General features: G+C 41.8%; 1 protein-coding gene across 2 annotated transcripts in view; it reads right to left on the bottom strand.

The window, feature by feature from the left end:
• Positions 1-1,081: 1,081 nt before the first annotated feature.
• The window catches only part of LOC119161264 (carboxyl-terminal PDZ ligand of neuronal nitric oxide synthase protein), a 65,319-nt gene continuing 45,774 nt past the window's right edge, over positions 1,082-20,626 (bottom strand). For both annotated transcript variants that reach the window (XM_037413646.2, XM_075879629.1), the window contains 2 exons: positions 18,473-18,715; positions 1,082-12,794 (listed from right to left, as the gene is read on the bottom strand). In XM_037413646.2, the coding sequence (XP_037269543.2) occupies positions 12,435-12,794; positions 18,473-18,715 (603 nt within the window). In that variant the 3' untranslated portion in view covers positions 1,082-12,434. The remainder of the gene's footprint in view (positions 12,795-18,472; positions 18,716-20,626) is intronic.

Genomic DNA, 20,626 nt, shown 5'->3' with positions numbered 1-20,626 from the left:
GGTCACGTGAACAAAAACTTAGAAAGGCATATATGCAGGATTCCTGCTTGTACATGCTTGAGGGTACCAAAATTTGAGAGTGAGGATGTTCATATACAAGTGGGAGGTATCAGAATTTTGAATTTTGTCATGCAGTCAGTGCTTTTTGCCACTTTGGCATGCGGAAGTACGAGTGCAAATTACTTTATTTTGCTGTTGATTCTTTTGCTTTACTTGTCATTGCCGCAAAATTTCTGAGTAAATGTAGGCATGCTCATAAAATCAAACCTGCACAAAAAGGTTACTTAGACAAATCACTAAAAATTCAAGGTTACCTGCGAAATATTGAAATGCGAACCCTACAACATTTTTTAGGCGAGGTCAGAAAACGCTGTCAATCGAGGCCTCGGAGAATACAAGGCCTGGTATTTACAATAAAATCTCCAAACCAGCTAGAAATCATTCCCTCTTGTCTCTACCAATAATGCCTAATATCCAAGCGGTCATTCTGATTTCAGCATCATTCCCTGCGTAGTTACCGTGGCATGCCACCACGTGCCCACGCCCAAGCTCCCTCGTGATCATACTCAAAGCAGTGTATTTACACTCTACTGAAAGTAAGCCGTTCATTCGAAGAAAAACAATACTCAAAGTCATGACGTGTGCCGACAAAAAGATGCATCTCCCCCTAGTCATTCCCACTGTACGTAGCTTTCAGCGCGCAGGCTAATATGCGAGGAGAGAAAATGGGCTTGAAGCGTGCGACAAATCTAACTCCGCTCGTACTTCACAGGTTCTGAAAATTTTTGTGGCATGCTTCGTGAAGCGTAATGCGGTAACAGTGATACTACATATTATATTATATGTAGCTCATAAAAGTGTTGCAAGGCTCCTTTAAGAAGATGCTGTATCGTGAAATTCACCACTTATTTTACCTGGTTGCAGACACTCCACTTACTGAGAAATCTTTACGATATTTTTAGAAATATAATTATAGCACGAACACGCGGCACTTCTTCCCCCACACACACACAGGCACCAAACACGAATAGCACTCCGGGTGCCTGGATAAAGGTAGACTTGACTGACACAAAGCCAGAACTGCTGAAAACACTTTATTTAGTAGTGCTCACTCTAGAGAGGAGTCTATGATGGCACACATCTCCATTAAAAAAGACAAAATCTCCGAAAACCATGCAAAAAATGTGTGTGGCATTTGTTAAGTAGACAAGAAAACGTGGCAAACAGCATATGGTTTATACAAAAATTGCCTTATAGCACAAAACAGTGCCTTCATAAATAGTGACAATGGTAATCGGTGGTCTCCTATGAGAGACTGCTTCAAAGTGAGCACATCCAACACGTCTAGCAATGTGCCAAGAACAGAATAACAAGAAAACATTGAAGTGAAGTACACGTAAATATGCTTCTACTGTTAGGTGCAATGCCCAACTTTTTTACAACCTGTGCAAGCTAGAAAACTATTCAGACACAACTCGAGTCACACTGGGTGCAGTGAAAGATGTGCATGTGGTGATAACAGAATGAATGCAAATGTTCGACAGGATCGCCACCTTTTTGACATTATAGCGACTAGGCTTACCAGTAGAGACCAAATGTTTAGGTGCCAAAACCTAGTTTTATGCATACATATAAAACAGGCACTTAGAGCCTTAAACAGTTTATAACTGGGGCCAAATATAAATTGTTTGCAAAGAACAACCAATTTTATTGGCTGAATCAATGCAACACATGTTCAAGACACCGGCATAGCATTCACTCTTGAAGACTGAAGGCTGCAGCCATATTATGCAAGCCATCACCCCACAAAGATTTCCAAAACACACAAGAGCACCTTTCTTGTCAACGCATATACCACAGCCAGCATTCTTGATAAGCGTGCTCTGCCATTTTGAGCAGTTAATGCATATCTAATAGAACTTTCCTGTTCATAATGATGCTTTACAGAGATAAAGCATGAAAAATACAAAATACACCGGGAAAGCTTTTCTATGGTAAATGAAAAAAGTTAAAATCTGTGCCTGATGATTTTCAGCAACATGAAGAATGGATGCATTCAACAGTACAAACCTCATAAAACAACGTCTAGGCTTTCGAGTTGATGGGCCCCTCACAAATCTTAGTTTTGTAATCTTAGTTTTGTAAAGAAACAAATGCTTAGATCGACCAGCAGCGATTTCGCTAGGAAAATATGACATGCCTGCACAGCACGAAAACTGCTGAAGTTTCAAACAGAGGGTCTCCTCACTCCAGAAGGAGACTTACTTGTAGAAAGTGCCCACAAGTGCCTCCTTGGAGCATTACTGACTGTGGTCTGCAAGATCGGTTCTTCATCCAATATAGAGCATGCAACTGTACACCATAAAAAAAGAAAAATGAAAGAAATTAAAAAAAAGAAAAGAAGGTCAAGGGAAGGTAGTGCTGGGAAACTAATGGCGAATTCCATAGAGAGAACAGGAGTAGAGAAGCAGGGCCACTCAACCTGCCACTGGAATACGCTGCGCTTCTGGAGGGCAGGGGAGAAGGTGACAAGTAGAGATATCATGTGACTGAAACATTCCATGCCCCAGCATATTCTTTGTGGGGCATTAGCAAAATATGCGTGAAATTGGTCAGTCACATGTTCTTCATTGTCCTAATACCTTGAATGTTTGTGTAACAAGGCATTTGGCAGACTTTGGGCTGTAATTGTAGCCATCCGCACAAAACAGCGGTGTCAAAGTACACATGGTTGCTACCATTGCTGTCGCGCTCACCGGCTGAAGAAAAATTTGTAAACTGTGATGTTCACGGGCCACGTGACTCATCGTACTGCGCCTACTCCGCTTTTCAGGTGAGAGCACTACAAACTGCGCCTCACTGCTCTCGGCGCAGCAGAAGCACTCTCGCTCTACCAATGGGTGACAGTGCACTTGCACCTGTTCGACCACTGAAACATGCCGGCTCTGAAGAGAGCACTTTCAGTGTGCTTTTGAGTGCTCCTGCTCTCCCAATGGAATTCGCCATAAAACTGTCACTATGTTATGCAGCCCGTAAGGGAGCATGCCTCAGAGCCACTAGGATGGGATAATAACAATTGTTGAAGTTCAACATCCCAAAACCACCATATGATCATGAGAAACTCCGCAGTGGAGGGCTCCGAAAATTTCAGCCACCAGGGGTTCTTTAACGTGCACCCGAATCTAAGCTCATGGAACACGAGCATTTTCACATCCATCATAAGTAGGAGAATAAAAGAATAGAAAAAAAAACAGGGATAGGAGCTTTTAAACCAACAAGCGGAGATGTCTGCACATCTGCACATTGTTGACCAAAACGGCACGTTACATAATGACGAAACACTTGCTTCATGAAAGCATGGTAACAGTGTAGTTTAGTTTCATCTAACTTATCCAAAAATGAAGACCTGAAAGGTCCTTTCAGTAAAACTTACAACTTCTATTGTGTAACACAAATTTGCAATATGGCCTGGAGAGGACCCTATTAAAGACTTTGTGACTTCTCGCAGAGGATAAGCTTGCTGGCTGAAAAATACTATATGTCTACAGATATTAAAGAAGAATTTTTGAATTTCACACATTTGACAGAATCGCACAATCTGAGACTAAGTGATACCCTGTTGGAACCACTGAAATTTCTTTCGGCAGAAGAAATTAGTAATTTTTTTAAAGACGTTTAGTACCTCTCACACAAGCTGTTTTGAAAGCTGCTTTTTTGAAGCAGCAGGCTCACACATGGGATGCATTAAACTTGTGCTACAATGTAGTAGCTGTGCTTAACTGGTGAAGTATTTGCAAGAAACTTTTTCTTATTAGCATTCATTGTATACTGCAATAACTTCCTTCTTCAAAGAGTCTTCATATATATAACATTTGGAACACAGGAGGATGTATATTCTTACATACACATATTTAACTATAAAGAGTAATGGATGGTGGACTGAAAGCAAGAATTAGTTGTCCCTTCATTGGAAAGTTTAGATGAACCACAATCGGTTAGTGTGTCTACACAACTGCTGAAGGAAAGGAGGCACTGAAAACTGGGACTGAATAGGTGCAGTAGATGGCAGACATTGACACTTCCACTAACATGAGAAAAGCACAACCCACAATAAACAGTCTTTCTAAGGTACAGTCTACAGCATACATGTCGCAAAATGAAGTCTACTTCTCAAATCCTTGCCAGAGAAACAAAAAGACTTAAATGACAATTCTCCTCGGGTACTACTGATTGCAGTCAAGCTCAGGTTGAGAGGCCCTAAAAATCTCAACCAATGTTCATAATACAGTGCATATTTGCAAGGTCATATTTCCAGGTGTCCTGTCATCTATAACAGCACCTACTAACATTGTCAGTTACTGTACCAGGAAGTACAACACCTTTTTACATACAACTCACACCCTTAACTGTACCAAAAAATAAATAAAAAGAACACGTATAAAACCCCTGCATGTACCCTGCACCCCCACTTATAGCACATTTTTATATTTCTTGGTGCAAGTTATTTAGAAGAAAATATAATTTAATGTGCAATCAAAACAAAAAGAGTGCCTCAAGAAGCATTTTTCAGTTAATCAATTAAAATATGGCATCTTTAGGCACAAAGAACACAAACAGGAATTTATAGGCTCTAAGCCGCCAGAGTGCAACTTTGTAAGAAATTATTTGTGCTTACACAAAATAGGGTAGGGTGTCACTGTGCATGAACAAACAAGCATTTGCTCATAATCCGCTCTCTACTTATCAACATTTTTACTTATATTCAAGGCAACTGAATAATTTAGGTCAGCTAAAGACCAATATGACATGTCTGCAACTCCTAGAACTTTCAAACCAGAGCAACTTCTTAGAATAACTAGCCCTTTACAGATAATAAAAGCGAAAAAATCACATTTAAATAAATAAGAGGTCAAATAACAACTAAGATCCACTCTTGGTGGATCGGGTGGCTTCCTGATCAAGCAAACACAAGAGAGCTTTAGTACAGTGTAAAACACTAGTGTTAGCATGTGATAAAATACCAACACTAAGATAGGCTGCATGGCACAAACTACTATAAAACAGTGAAAGGAAGTGACACTAATGCTAACACCAACACATATGGCACCATCTTGATATAGAAAAACAAAGTACTCAAGCCAAATCTATACAACCTCACTTCACTTTGTTTTGCCACTGAAAACATAGAGTATCCTGGCTTGGATCATTGCCATATCATTTAAATATGTTAATGAATAAAAAAAACAAGATAAGGCGGTGGCAGCATCTTGATGTGGTTACAGTAAACATGAAATAAGCTATTTCATTAAGCCTACTAACTGCCCATGGAGCACATATCTTACAAATAGAGCCAATATGTGAAATACAAATTGATAAATGTGAACTCCTTATGTTTGCTGCTATGCTCAATACTAAGACTGCCTAATAACCTAATAACACCCTGCCTATTCAAAACAAGATTCCAAAAAAAAAAAGAAGGAAAAAATAGCAACTAGAAGTAGCTACTAGGAGTTTCACGCTGGCTTCATAGGTAAAACTAAAAACTTTGAAAACCGGCTACCTCAAACATATGGTACATATTGCTCAATAGGTGAGTAAATGAACAAATGAAGGTGAACTGCAAAATTTTATCTATCATATAATAATAGCATAGTTCATACAAACCAAATTATTGTTTTAGCATTAAGCTAGTACTGCATCAGTTCACTGGCACGTTGCATTTACACAGTGGAAATCAAAAACACACACGCGAAATGAGGTACAGAGAAAAACAAATAAAAGCAAAAAGAAGAAACATTCCATTTAAGGACAGAAAGCACGTCATATGTTAAATACAGGGAAAGAGAAGTCGAATACAGCATTTCCAAATGAATATGAGCTGTTGGATAAGTGGCCTTGCCATATTAAAAAAAGTTACCCTGCATGCGAGAGAAATGAATGTTGACTAACTTTCAAAAAATGGCTGTTGAACTCACTGTGGGCACTTGTAACATGGGCAGCACCTCCAATGCTGCAATGAGTATTTTACACAGAGCACCTTGCACATTCCTCAATGATAATGTAAAGCGAATGAGGCTGGTGATGCGTGACAGAGAAGAACCAAAGGTGCTTAGGAACCAGTATCCATACAAAGAAAGAAACACTCACTACCAATGAAAGCAGCTTTGCGCAGAAAACTCATATAAAAGTTATCAGGTCTGACAACCATAATAAGAATTGCATAATGCTGAAAATGCTTTTCCACTGCCTTTACATGCTAAAATCTGAACAGCAGTTGTACTTCATGGCAGTGACCTATATTTGAATGGCAAAAAAGACTTGGAGATTATTAAAAGCAATTTTCCCGACTAGTCTCGAGTGTAACATTTATGTTGCCATTTTCAGTACAAATACAGTGAGGCAATAGAATCTCACTGTGCATCAAATACACAACAAAGCCACATCTTATAGACAAAGTGCTTAAGCGTTAAGTATAGTTCATTAGCTTGCCCATACTTGGTGTTGTGGTATATGTGTAAAAAGCACTGTTCAGTATTGAAATTTTTAGGGTACATATTAAGCCAGCATATCACTCTGTTCTTTCAAAAAAGTGAAATTTTCGAGTGACAAATTTGACACTAATGCATTGAGTACCAAAAAAGAATGATGCACCAAAATCACATTACAATGTCTTTGTGTGTGAGAGGCATGACAAAAAATAAAACAGCAGTAGAGAGTATTTGGCACAACAGAGTGTTGGTTGCCTGAACAATGTTCATGCAACACAAAGAGGCTTTGGTACAAGTACAAATGTGCGACTGAGTTGGTAACTTTAAAGAACATTGAAGAATATGTCTATCTACACTGATATGACAAAAAAGCAAGTTTACTGAATGAGCATGAACACAACCTCGCACACACATAGAAAGAGTTCAGCAAGCTAAATTCTTAAAGAGGGAAACACTAGGATCGTCAGGGGCTCACTATCAAGACTCAGGAATGTGTGAATGTGACCCCCTTAATTAATAAGTAATACAGTAGCCAGTCTACTGAAGTGACACCAAGTAATGTTGTAATAGACTGCGATGTTTTTTATGCAATAATATGGGGAAGACAAACAAAAGAATGTGACTACTAAAACAAAACTGGGGCATGAAACATCAAAGCTTGCTTTGAATGAGTAGTGGATGGCCCAGAAGAGGTAGGAACAAAATGAAGTGCCTCATTTCTTTCATGGCACCAGGCATGAAACAGGGCATCAATATCTCTTTTATACGTAAGCAATCTTAAAACTCTCGACAACAATGCACGAGATCCATGTCATACCAATCACTAGTGACAATACCACCATGCTGAAAGCCACTGTACACAAAAGCTTCCTGAGGCATGAAATTTCTTATCTACGTTTATTACATCAACACAAAAGCGGCTAAAATTATATAACATGACCCAAGGCACCAGGTTTGGCACAAACCACAAGCTTTCAAGCACAAATAGCCAGCAACCATAACACACACAGTCTGGAAAACATTTGCAAACGTCATGAGAGGCATTTGTAACAACTGAAACACTACTTCAGCACTTGTTTCAAAACACAGCATGGCACTTACGGTGGACAAAATTCCATCGCTCATATCACTGAATGACAGCAGGTTCCGTTCAAATGCGTCTAAAGCCCAGTGAAAAGTTTCTGAGATTCATTTCAGCACTCCTGAAATTCCTGTAAATTGACATCACAGCAGTCAACTTTTTCTCACGTTCCAAGAAAGATTGCAAGCAAAAGTTAGGCTCACAAGTGTATTCACTCGGAAACAATAAATGTTAAAGAAAGAAAAAGGGAGAAGCTGGCGGCAGATGGTTCCTCTGTGCTACACTGGTAATTTCGTGGCATTTTCATCCAATACAGCTACCATGATTTTTGAAGCAATGCTGAAGCACTATGACTTCTGGCCTGCCTCACAACAGTACCGTGCAGTGAATACACAGCCTGCCACATGAGAGCGTCGTGTATTGAATAGCCAGCAAGCAGCAGCACCAGCAGCATGAGATGCTGTGAAAGGAATGCGATAAGTGTAATACTCCTGTAGCTGTTAATAGATCTGCACTTACACAGACAAATTTTGTATATTAGTGTTGTATGGTGAAATGGCGCTATCTATGTCAGAGCCGGACATTTATTTTAGGAGCTATTTTGAGAGTGCCACTAGATGAATGGCCCAGGTTCCTCAACGCCATTGATTGCATTGACACAAAACAGGCAAGCAGAATATGTGCGATATGCAACATATAACATTGGATGAAGAGATCAAATGCTACAACCTTAATCAGCCATAAATCTATAAATTTTGCACGGAACCACGCTGACTAAACCTAACACCTTTTCACTTCAATTTGAAACAGAAGTAAAAACTACAGTATTAGTTGCCAAAGTAAAACCTTGCTGACCTGATGTGATGAGTGATTTATGATATTAAAGACTAGTTCAAGCACTGATTCAGATACGAGAGACATCATAGCAGATGATTCTAGATTCCATTTAACTACCTGAGGATACTCACTGCGTGCCAAAAACTCATTATACAGCAAGAGAGGGGTCCTCATATTTATGTTTTTTGCACCTACCCTTACTGCATTAAAGAGACCTAGCGGCACTTTTTCAAATAGCCATGGTATTAATTTACTAAAGGAGCTTCTTGTTTCCCAAATTCACCACCAGAAAAAATTTCAGCATCCGTCCAGTAGAGTTGCAAGGATTTGTCACACGGTGGAATAGCATTCTGTCTTTTCTCGTCTCAACGAAAGCGCTAGAAGATAAGCAGGGTGGGATGGCACGGTGAAAAAAAAAAATACATCACGCATGCCTGATGACCTTGAGTACTTTTCCTTTTTTTTTCTTATCTTCGAATACGCAGCTTTTCAGTACAATCAAACGCACAAACGTGGACACGTCGCGGCCTCCCGTGGCAGCTCATGTAACGACCAAGTGTGTCATGCTCAAATCAGCCAGTAGCTGATATAATGGCTGTGACGAGTGATTTTTGAGCTGGTGGCGTCATTTGTCTATAGAAGAAAGAGCAATTTCTAGCTGACTTTGAATTCCAGGACGTGTGCTGTGCTAGAATATTTGGCTCATGTGTTCTTGGGAGCCTCGACTACCGATTTGCAGCGTTTTCTGATCTTGCTCAAAACGTGTTGCAAGGCCCCTTTCAAGACCGCCGAAGCAGGAAACCTGAGCTGAGCAGTACAATGCCATAGCCACTGTGCTACCAAAGCAACTGTTAATCACTGCCCAAATGCATCCCTCAAGGATGATGATGTAAGCACATTAGCAGACCCACAATTATCATGAAGATATTTTTGTATTTGTCCATTTTCGAAGATACAAGTTGTATTGTAAAAGAATGCTTCAAGTATGTTATATAGTTGATCACAGCAATACAAGACACCACTGCCAGAACTGCTAGTTGCAAGTAGGTCATCCAGTACAATAGCACATATGCTCTCACATGCTCATGACATTACATTTTCCTGCCTTTAGATATTAAATGATGGTGCACATGATGAGGCAATAGTAAGCACTGCACTGTCAGTCAGGTGTTTCAAACAATAATTATAATTTTTATTCTGGAGTTCTAAGTGGTAAAACATTAATATGATCATGAGGTGAGACATAGTAGGAGACCTGGGCACATTTGGACCACCTAGGGTTGTTTTATGTGCACTTAAGTCTCATTACACCGGTTTTCTTGCATTTAATGTGGGGTTTAACCTCCCAATACCACTATATGATTGAGAGACGCTGTAGTAGAGGGTTCCAAAAACTTCGACCACCTAGAGTTCTTTAATGTGCACCCAAATCTGCCAAATCTGAGCACATGGGCTTGTAGCATTTTCGCCTCCATCGAAAATGCAGCCACCACGGCCGGGATTCAATCCTGCGACCTTCGAGTTAGCAGTTGAGTGCCATAACCACTAGACTACCGCGGCGGGCTGTTCTTGCATTTTACCCCAGTAAAAATGTGATTGCCATGACCAGGAGTCGAACCCCCATTTTTGAGCTTAGCACCCCAGCACCTTTTTGATACTGAAATTTTGGCAGCGCAAACTAACGGGACACAGAAAGAGGACACAAACAAGCTCAGACTGAAACTTGGATTTATTCACAGTAGATAATGCATGATCTTCTGTGAATAAATCCAAGTTTCATCCTGTGCTTGTTTTGGCCCTCTTTCTGTGTCCCATTAGTTTAAGTTGCGAGTATTTCAGTATGAATTTATACCAACCAGGCTGCCTTTCAACCTTTCTGCACCTTACGTTTGCAACAAGTGGGATAGTGAATGATCACTGCAATGCTTGCTCATTCACCCCAAGCAGTGACTCACTATTTTATAAAAGCTTGTTGGGCGCTGAAATGCATCACACTAAAATCAGTGTCAATATAATAAATAATAATATCTGGGATTTCATGTGCCTAAACCATGATACGATTATAAAGCACAGTATAGTGAAGGGGGATCTGGAAATTTCGACCACATAGTGACTCTTTAATGCGCTCTTGAATTTAACTACAGGGGCCTCCAGCATTTTATTTCCATCCAAATGCGAATACCACAGCAATCGAACACACGACTTATGGGTAAGCATCCAAGCAACATAACTATTGTACCATCATGGCAGCGGCATCAGTGTTGAATCTCGTACAGCTTCAAGCCCAAGCTTCAGTAAGTTCCTACCAGGCCCCATTGCCGATTGTGGTTAGACACTGGAAGTTGTACGACAGTGTCTTGTTGATGTCGTTCAGAAAGAATATTTTTTAAACTGGTGCCTAATCCTAGCAGATAGGAAATTTCAAATGTCATGATGCTAAGCTGCCAGAAGGCAGACTTCACTGCCAATATAAACATTCTTTCCTTCTGCCTCAACAGGCATTCACAACCTACTTTTCTTTCTGGCCTTCCCCATACCACAACTGAGGTTAAATTTTAAAATTTTGCATCAGATTTCCTTTTAGGCTCACAGGTGTTAATACAGTTAAGCAATACAGTATACACATTCTGTGAACTATATCTCTTTAGCTCTTTGCCACTTGATACATCATGTAAGCATTAAGTTAACACATTTTATAGGAACACATTAAGATCACACATTTTATAAAAAGATTGGACAAACCACACTTGTGGTACAGCATCAACACCCCCCTTCCCATAAAATTTCAATAGAAGTTTACCAGATTTTAAAGAGAAATTCACCAGAGAGAAATTTAACAAGAATAATAGAGATGCATAACAGCATATGGAAGCACAAGTGATGCAGACTTGGTCAAATGCAGCTCGTACTTCATCTATAAAATCATCTGCAATGAGCAGGTACTCCCACGGCTTCCCACCTTTCTCATTCACATAAAGCTAATAAAAAAAAATACGAGAACAGATGCGACTCTTGCCAGAAGATGAATTATTTTCTCAAAAAAAAATTAAAAACCAGTAGCACAACCACTGCAATTTTACCAAAACATTTCGAAAAATTAACTAACATGGCTGTATTTCATTTGCCAAGGTAAAGCTAATGCCCCCTTCAGCAGTAATTTAGTGAACAAGATTTCGAATGGAAAGTAGATTTTGAATAAATGTAAGTACACATATGCATGCACAAGAATAAAAAAAAATCATGGCAGTAAGCACACACTACTTTGATAGAGGAGTGTCAGACAACATAAGTAATCACTATAATGTGGCACTGCAGTATATTTAGAATAACTGCAGACACAGTTGCTGCAGAAATGCAGTACACGCCATAGTAGGCAACAAAGAACACTAGGGCAGAACATAGAGTAACTAAGAACTAGTTAGTGCAGGTTGCAACATTAAATGAAAAATTAAAAAAACAAGAGCAGTGGGAACTATGAACAGGTCAGGTATATTTCCGAGCAATGCTGTGCTTACAAGTAGTCAAACAATCAGTTTTGAAATGCCAGTGATGGGACAGAGGTGTCACATCATGCAATCCAACACATTAAAAAAGTGGAAGAAAAAATGGGGGGGGAAAAGGACTGAACATAAAGTCCATTATCAAATTAGAAGGCAGTATAGTCACAAAAGTACTACGAGGCCCCCAGCTTGTAAATACATGCTGTTTTGAATGTCTGTGAGATTTCATATAAATGTGAAGCCTCATGTGCGCTTGGAAGGCCAGTGGCTGAGAGGAAACCAGTCTGACAGTGATCAGAAGTGCAGGTTAACTACTGCCAGTAGAGAAAGGAAAGTTCTCTCAATCTCCATCTCTCGACGATGAAAAGGATTGAACTCAAGGTGAGAAATGTGCAGATAGAAAGCTTTTAGAGGCAGCAGAAGGAAATGTGCCACATTAAAAGAACAAGCAGGTTATATCAGAAGGAGGGGCCACGGTTTGTGCAGGAGAAGGGCAACTGTCATGGTGAAGAGGTAAAGCACGCCCCCTCAGCTCTTGCCGATGGCACCAGTTCCAAGAAAGTTCTGAAGGCCACCTGGCTCGCCTTCGTCGATGGTAAGTCGGCTGATGTCAGGAAGTCGACTCAAAGGCGACTGCGAATTAGGCAGGGGGGCACTGAATTGCCGCAGAAACAAGCCCCCACTGCCCGCAGAAAATGGTGGCACAGGCCCTGCTGACCAGGGCGGTGGTGATGCGGACGATGTGCTGCTACCCCCATCTGCAAACACAGGCAGTTCCGGCAGGCTGCCAGGACCCGTTGTTGCACGGGCTGCTGGTGACCGGCCGATGCCTCGTGCCTCCTCATTCCCGCCTCCCTTCATGGCGCCTGAGAAGCTCAGGTCATCTAGCTGCAGTAGCAATTAACTTACAGTCATTCCTCTAACTAGCTGCACACTGTGCACATCACAATATATGCTACAGCTACGCCTGAGGTGGAAATTTTACATTAAAAATAATTACACAGGAGTGGAAGCCAGCTTCAGTCTTTTGGAGCAGCTTTGGGAGCATGAATAATGCGGTTTTTGAGCAGCTCTGGAGCACCAAAAGGTGCAATTTGGAGCATCAAAATTTAGTTTTGGAGCAGATTTCTCGAGCAACACATCACTGTTAATTAAAAATTTTGCCTTCTGGTAAACACAAAACATTTCATGGGTTTTTAGTAAGCATGCAATGCTGATCAAGTGATCAGACTTACCTGAAATTGATATACTGTATTAAACCTTACAACATCAAAGATGAAAGCGCAGCAACTCAAAGAAAAATAATAAGCGTAGTTCTGGACAGCTACTAGACCACAAAGCAATGAAAAAAAATTAATGTTAAAATGTTGCAATATTCAAAATGTGATTAAAACACTGCATCTAACATGAACAGCAACTCAAGACTAGAGATGAGCTACTTTATAATAAAAGTTATCTTCATACTAAACCCATAGGGCTCTATAAAAATAAATGTAAAAACTTATGTTTCGGTCATTGAAGTGCCACAGCCAACATGAGAATCACGAGAAAATTTAGATGCGCTCCCCATGTCATTGCTAGGCAATTAGGTGAAAACTTCTTTATAATAGAAATTATATGGACACACGACGAACCCGGCTTTCGCCGTCTGCGCCATGTTCCACATAAACTAAAAGTTGGTACCATTTCCCACGCATCGTAGGTTCGACCCGCGCATAAAATTGCGCAAGCTGGTGTGATCAGCGCTGCTAAAGCGACATTAAATGAGACAGCTGATCTCTGTCGCTCGAAGGGTGCACGCATTAGCATCCCACTGCATGTTAGATCTGCCTTCGGATGCTCAAGTAGAGAGGAGACACGCCGCCCGTCCTGAACGAGCATGAAAAAATATGCAGGGGAAAGGGGGGGGGGGAACGGGTCGCTTAAGCAGCAGCGATGAACTTTAAGTCTAAGGGTGTAGTTGTGATAACCTGGCGCGGGCGCTACCGACAAGCATCAGCGCGCGGCTCGTAAACCGTTCTATGTGGTGAGCTCTCAACGGGAAGAGACTGTGCAATAAGAGCATTTTTCTCTGGAGCGGCTGTACTTATTCTCATACATCAGCGTTTTGTAGAGTGTCGCGAAGTCGGATCCAAAAGAGTTAGCTTTCAGCCTTCGTATTGTCACGGGGTCGCGAGGTTGATGAAGGCAGCAGCCGCTGTTTTTATGAATGAACTTTTTATTTGGGCTAACCTGTGCCTGGAAAACAAAACTTCACTCTACAAGCAATACATGCTGTAGACTGATAGCAGCAAACATAGAGCATCAGCCGTCGATAATCTGCCACACAGCTAAGCGCGGCAGCATTTATACATGTGTCATCAAAGATTCCAGCATTATTGCTAGCGGCCGCATAAGTTCCAGAACAAACTGTAATGTACGCGTTGTGCACGCAATCTCGTAAGGTTCTAAGATTATCTATATCGTCTCCAGTCATTCAGGCGTGATTTGCGCAAGGCAGCGTTACACGCGTATCGGTGCGGTAACAAAAATAGGAAGGAAAGTGTACGGCATCCCCATTACAACATTACCAATTGTTGCTATTGCAGTCATCGCTATGCGGGTGACAATGATCTTAAATTTGTTTTTCAGCTTTTGTTACAAAAAGCTCACAACATCGTCGCTGAGTGACCGCCGAGCACAGCGTGCACTCACCGGTTGCTCGGCAATGGTACGGTCGAGTTTGTTCAACAGCACTGCCGTCTTTATAGTTTGCCTAACAGCTTCACTATTAAATCATGCATCGAGTCACATAATGAGGTATGCACACAAATGTCACCTTAGTAAGAATCATGCATTGGGTTCATGTGGCACAAGATTCATGCATGATCCAAAATACGACGTTTAATATGAATGCGGAATTTTTATATGAACGTGGTTGCGTCCTTTGTGTAGCCTATGCGTGTTGCTTGATCGATGATAAAACTCTTGACTAAATTTGGCGTTGCAAGTTCAAATTGCCGTTTAGGCACAGCTTGGCACAGCAGGTCAGATTGGCACAGCATGGTGCAACACTTCCACCCCTGCATACACTAAGTGTTAAGCAATAGCCATATGTGACCCTTTGTCCCTACTTGTAAACAGCATTTGTGCTGTATGAAAGTTGTGACCACACAGTGTGCCACAAAGCTAGAAATATACGCTAGTAACATATTGGCCTACGGTCACCTCATTTATGGCAAATGGTAGAGATATTATAGAACATCAGTGAGATGCGTCTTCCCTTAAAAAGATTTGTTAGAAAAACTTCATGCAGTACATTTTAAACATTACAGTATTGTAATACAGTCGAATCTCATTATTTCGAACACGCTTAATTCGAACTTCTGGTTAATTCAAACTCAAGATGAGGTCCCGTCAAAGCTATGTGTATTCCAATGAGCGAAAACGCCCGATAATTCGAACGCCCAAGCACTTCCGACGGTTAATTCGAACATACCGCGCTCCGAAAATGCTCTCCGCACCCGCCCAATCACGCGGCACGTGCGACACCTCAACGCTGCCTGCGAAGGAAATGAAAAGGAAAAAAAAGGCCGTGGTGGTATGTTTGCTCTCTCTCAAATGCCGATTGGCGACCCGCCCGTGTCACCACAGAACAGCTGTGTCACGCTTCTCCCTTTTCTATCCCTGTCACGTAAAGACCCGTGGGAAGAGACAGAGGGAAAAAAAAAAGAAAGCCGTCGCTGGGTTGAATGAATGAGTGGTTGAAGAAAAGAAAAAAAGGCACTATTTTCTGCAGCCCTTGCCCCGTCCAGGAGCATGCCTCTGCGCCTTGAGGGGGCGTGTGTCTCACGTGCGGGTGTCACACATCCCCTTTCCCTTCCCTGCCACGTAACCCTTCTCCTTTCAATGACGCGCGCGAAGAGAGCAAGAAAAAAAAAAGCTGCCGTGGAGTGTTGGTCTTCTCTCAAATACCGATCCCCTTGTCTCCGCGTGGAGACGCTCCTCCTTTCTTGTCACGTGCTGGCCATGCTGCGGCTGCGTAGCGGAGAGCGGGAGGCTCCGCTACGCAGTCGTTGTTGTCGTCATCTTTAGAAAGTGTCGGCGCAGGACATTTCCGCGCGCAACTTCTCTTGCCAGGAGAATGCTGAAGCCGAAGTAGAAATGCTTTGCAAGCTGCATGCGAAATTGATTGACTCGCTGCAAGGCAAACGTGTGCAGACGCGCATCACCGATTACTTCAATTAATAACGGATGTCCTGTGACTTGTGAATAAATGTAAGTTTTCCTAAACTTCCCCCTCGTGTGTTAGCTCAATGCACATGCACCACTGACTAGCGCTAGGTTTATTTAGTTTTCATTAATTCAAACTTCTTTTAATTCGAACAAATTTTCGGGCCCCTCCGAGTTCGAATTATCGAGGTCCGACTGTAATGAGGTATATATAACAGATGCTAAAGACACTAAGAAAAAAATAAATAAATGTCTTAAGCCTGCTTGTAGCACTTGCAACAAACAAGAAGGCAACAGGAAGTCTTAACAGACACTTCAGACACTAAAGCAACAAAAATGCATGCTAATTTCTTTTACAGTAACCATTATAAATAGGAGGTAAGAGAAGCTGTTTTCATTAGCTGTTCTGCTAATTTTTAAGGATACGCACATATTTGATAATAAATTTGATATTCCAAGACTATTTGTTTCCTCATTTTATTAATAGCACACCCTCATAAATGACCGATATCGATTGTCTGTCCGTGCTAAACACCCTAAGCAAGAGTCCGAAACACGCAGTCTACAGACCTTTTTTCAACAGCCCAGCAAGCAAATGACCATATTTGTCCGATACTTTTTTTTATTCTCTAAAGTATATCCATGAGTTAGACAGAAAATGACTCGTTTCAAGCATTTGTTCTTTTGTTCTTTTTTTTTTCTGTGCGTGTGTGTGTGAGGCACCTCATGCAGTCACCATATGTTGAAAACAACCGTGAAACAAGAACTCTATATTTCAGAATTGGCATTCAAATTTTAGTCATTCGGGAGATTAGTATCAGTATGTTGTCCAAATCCTTACACTAAATCTTCTTGCAAGATGACCCATATATGAGATATGAGAAGGGCCCCTTTCACATGGCAACGTTAGGTGACAATTTCTACGAACAACCCCCCCCTCCATGGCCCCAACCTGTCCCAGCCTTTAAAAGAAACCTGAAGCACTAAAAAAAGAAAAGAGAAGAGAGCTTTATAATGAATAATCTTGGTTAGATCCCTGAATTTGAAAAACAATGTTAGAGTTATGAAAAATGAAGGCAGCATTTTTTAGTAAAAAAAACAGCAGCTGTGGCCACAGAGTTTCTTAACGAGCCAAGAAAACATGGCAACGTCATCTTTAGTATGCCGCATTATCTGCAACAGCAGCACTGTTAAAGCGTGCACTGCACGATTAACTCTGGCAATGGCTTGTAGGTGGAGACAGACAGGAGAGCCAGGGTTAAAGACACCGAGACACTTGTCCCCATGGCACTCGGTTGTTTGTCGTTATATTGTAACCACAGAACATTCAGCATAACTGAACTTACTTGAGCCTCAGCTACATAAATAAACAGCACACTTGCAGTTAGTTTGGATCGGTGAATGACGGAAACATTCCATCCAAGCGCAGCACAGTTCTGCCAATGATACTGAAGATGAGGTAGTTGTGATTATAGTTCATATCTACCCCCACACTTTCGATATGCTTGCATGGGTGGAGCAAAACAAAAGTTTTTTTTCTCATATTTTTAAAGCTCCTGCTGCAACGATTGTGAAAAAATTACATCCTCGTCAATAATGTTGTTCTTTGTAAAGCATGCTGTTTTACCGAATTATAAAACCACTTCACCTTTCCTCTTAGGGAGTAAATTTCACGACTGCAGACCACTGTCTGAGACGACTTTGACAACCTTTACTGACAAGGGCAAAAAATTTTTTTGCCTGTCTTGCCTGTACAACACCCATTGTGTTTTTACATCCATACAATTTGACTAAATTTGCTTTTTTTGCTTGTGAAAACTTCATTTTATTAATAATGCTTCTCAAGACAGTAGTACTTCAAGATATCATTAGAAAAATACATGTTTCAATGAAAGCAGGTAACAAAAAGGAAAAAAGTTTGTTAAATTGAGGGTTTTGTCTTTTTAAGGTTCATTATACTGAGGTTTCACTATACTCATAACAAGACTCTGCCCATGGCCACTGTCAATCTCTTTCACACATTCGCATTCTTCAGGCAGGGCTGATATATTTGTCTCTCAGCCAGTGACATTCATTTCTCCAAGTCAACAAACAGAGTTATGGCAGTCGTAAAATATGGCAGATACCCAACAACTTCAAATTTGTTATGAGCTTCATAGACATTGTAACAAACATCATCACGAACATTATAAAAAAAAAGTTCAAGACAGAAAGTGTTAGACGTTCACATATGCATATATTAGACACATACAACCGCCTTCTCACAGTGAAAAAGCAAAACATGCCCCTAACAGCTCAACATAAGCTAGCTGGGCTATGGCGCCAACTGAATCAGCTATAAGTACCCAACTTACCCGCAACTGAAGGTTGCTCGTAGTGACCGAAGGGGATGAGTTGGCTGTGGAGGCGGCAGTCAAATTGTGGTGCGGAGGTGTAGCTGGCGGGGGGCTGCTGCTGGCTGGTGCTCCTGATGGCCCTGACATCCAAGCTAGGCTTCCCAGTTCAAAGGGTTCCCCACTAGGGGGCACTGGGGATGGGGTCTTTCCTGCAGCCGTAGCCCCTGATAGTAAGTCCAAGAACCGGGGTGGTGGGCCAATCTGTAAGGCGACAACACCCTTATCACATAAACAGAACGCCCAATATCGACTAGAACAATGCCTCTTCAGTGCCGAGATGTGACGACATCTTTCTCATGCACTAGCACACACATCTACAGTAACTTGCAAGAAAATATTACACACAAGCACACAGGCATAGGACTGCGATGTGTGGCAGTGGGGCTTGTGCCCAAGACCAATGCCCTGCAGAGGATAAAAATAAATCTGGAGTCTCCCACTACAGCTATTCATAACTAAATTAACACATTTAGTTATGACAGACTAACAGAGGGGTTTCTACGACGAGATGACGATGGGGCGCTGAGTAGTTAAAGGCTTAAACTTCCCAAAAAAGCTCTTTTCCCCCCACACCGAACCGCCAGAGCAAGGAGGCGCCGTCTGGTCGAAAACAATGCGTTAGTGAAAGGAAGGATACACAGTCCGCAGACATCCTAAAGGTGAAAAGGAGAAAAGAGAGAGAGATGGAGGGAAAGGGGAAGGAAGAGTGAAAGGGGGCGCCCTGGGGAGTCCACGTTATATTCTCCTTTTTTTCTTTTCTTTTTTTCTTCTTTCGTTTTTTTCCCTCTTTCTCTGTCTCTCTCCCTGTGATTTAAAATTGTATAAAGCTGAGCACCAACAAACTGTACCCTCAATCCTGATGAAGGCCAGACTCTAGGCTGAAACAAACCACATTGTGACCGATCACAGAGGATCTACTTGACTATATATATATATTGCTACACTAACGCGACAGGCAGGACAAAAAGAAGAGGAAGATGAAGAGCACTTGTTTTGCGAATGTATCGCTGCCGGGCGGACGCCACTCAGTCCCTTTTTCCGTCAGCCCATCTTCAAATAAACATCTTTCATGGTAGCAGTTTGGTGAGAGGTGCTGGATACTAACGACGCTCCCTACAAACCACGACGCACCGACTGCAGAGATGCAATACGTGGAGATTCGCCAAAGTAGACGAATTGCTGGTTTGCCGTCAGAGATGGATTCCGAAACAGACAATGAGCATTTGGCACCTGCTTCTGGTTTCCCCGACACTGGTCGCCTCCGGTCACCCATGGCAACCCTGCATCGAGCCACGAACCTTCGCAAGAAAAGCCAGGGATGATGTGGACCCATGGCTGAGCTTCTACCAACAGCTCACCAATACCGGCCTGTTCCTTAAAGGGGCCCAGAAACACTTTTTCAAGTAACCATGGAATGAATTCATTGGAAGAGCTTATTGCCTCACGAATTCAATGTCGGAAAAATTTTAAGGATTCCTCCAGTGCGAGTGAAGTTGCAAGGATTTGTCGCATGCTGCAATTGCATTCTCTCTTCTCTCATACCGATGAAAGCGCAGGAAGTTAGGCAGGGAGGGATGACAGGGACAAAGAGAATCATGCGTGCCTCGTGTCCTTGAGCACTTTTTTTAAATCTTTTTGCTTCGAATGCGTGCCTTTTACAGTGTGATCACGTGCGCACTCATGGACAAGTCACGGCCTACTGCAGTGATCTTTGTAACGACACAGCGCGTCATGTTCAAACCAGCCAATGGCTGATAGATGAGCTTTCTACGAGTGATTTTTGAGCGTTTTTTGTCATTTGTTGAGAGAAGAGAAAGCAATTTTTAGCTTACTTTGATAATTTATTGTGAACCTCAGGCCGCGTGCTGCGCTATAATATTTAGCTCGCATGTTGTCGGGAGCCTCTACTACGGATCGGCAGAGTTTTCTGACTTTGCTCAAAAAGTGTTGCAGGGCCCCTTTAAGGGAACCGCATCTGTGTGGTATGAAAACCACAAGGAGAGTTTGACGACGTGGCAGAAGTTAGGGACGAGATTAGGAAGTGCTTCGAAGATCCAGCAGCCAAAAAGAAGCGTGCCGAGCAAACGCTAATGCAGCGCAGCTCAAGTTGTG

This window comes from Rhipicephalus microplus, chromosome X (genome assembly GCF_043290135.1).
Source record: "Rhipicephalus microplus isolate Deutch F79 chromosome X, USDA_Rmic, whole genome shotgun sequence".
NCBI lineage: Eukaryota > Metazoa > Arthropoda > Arachnida > Ixodida > Ixodidae > Rhipicephalus > Rhipicephalus microplus.
Note: the sequence above shows the minus strand (reverse complement) of the source record. Positions and strands in the feature narration are given on the sequence as shown.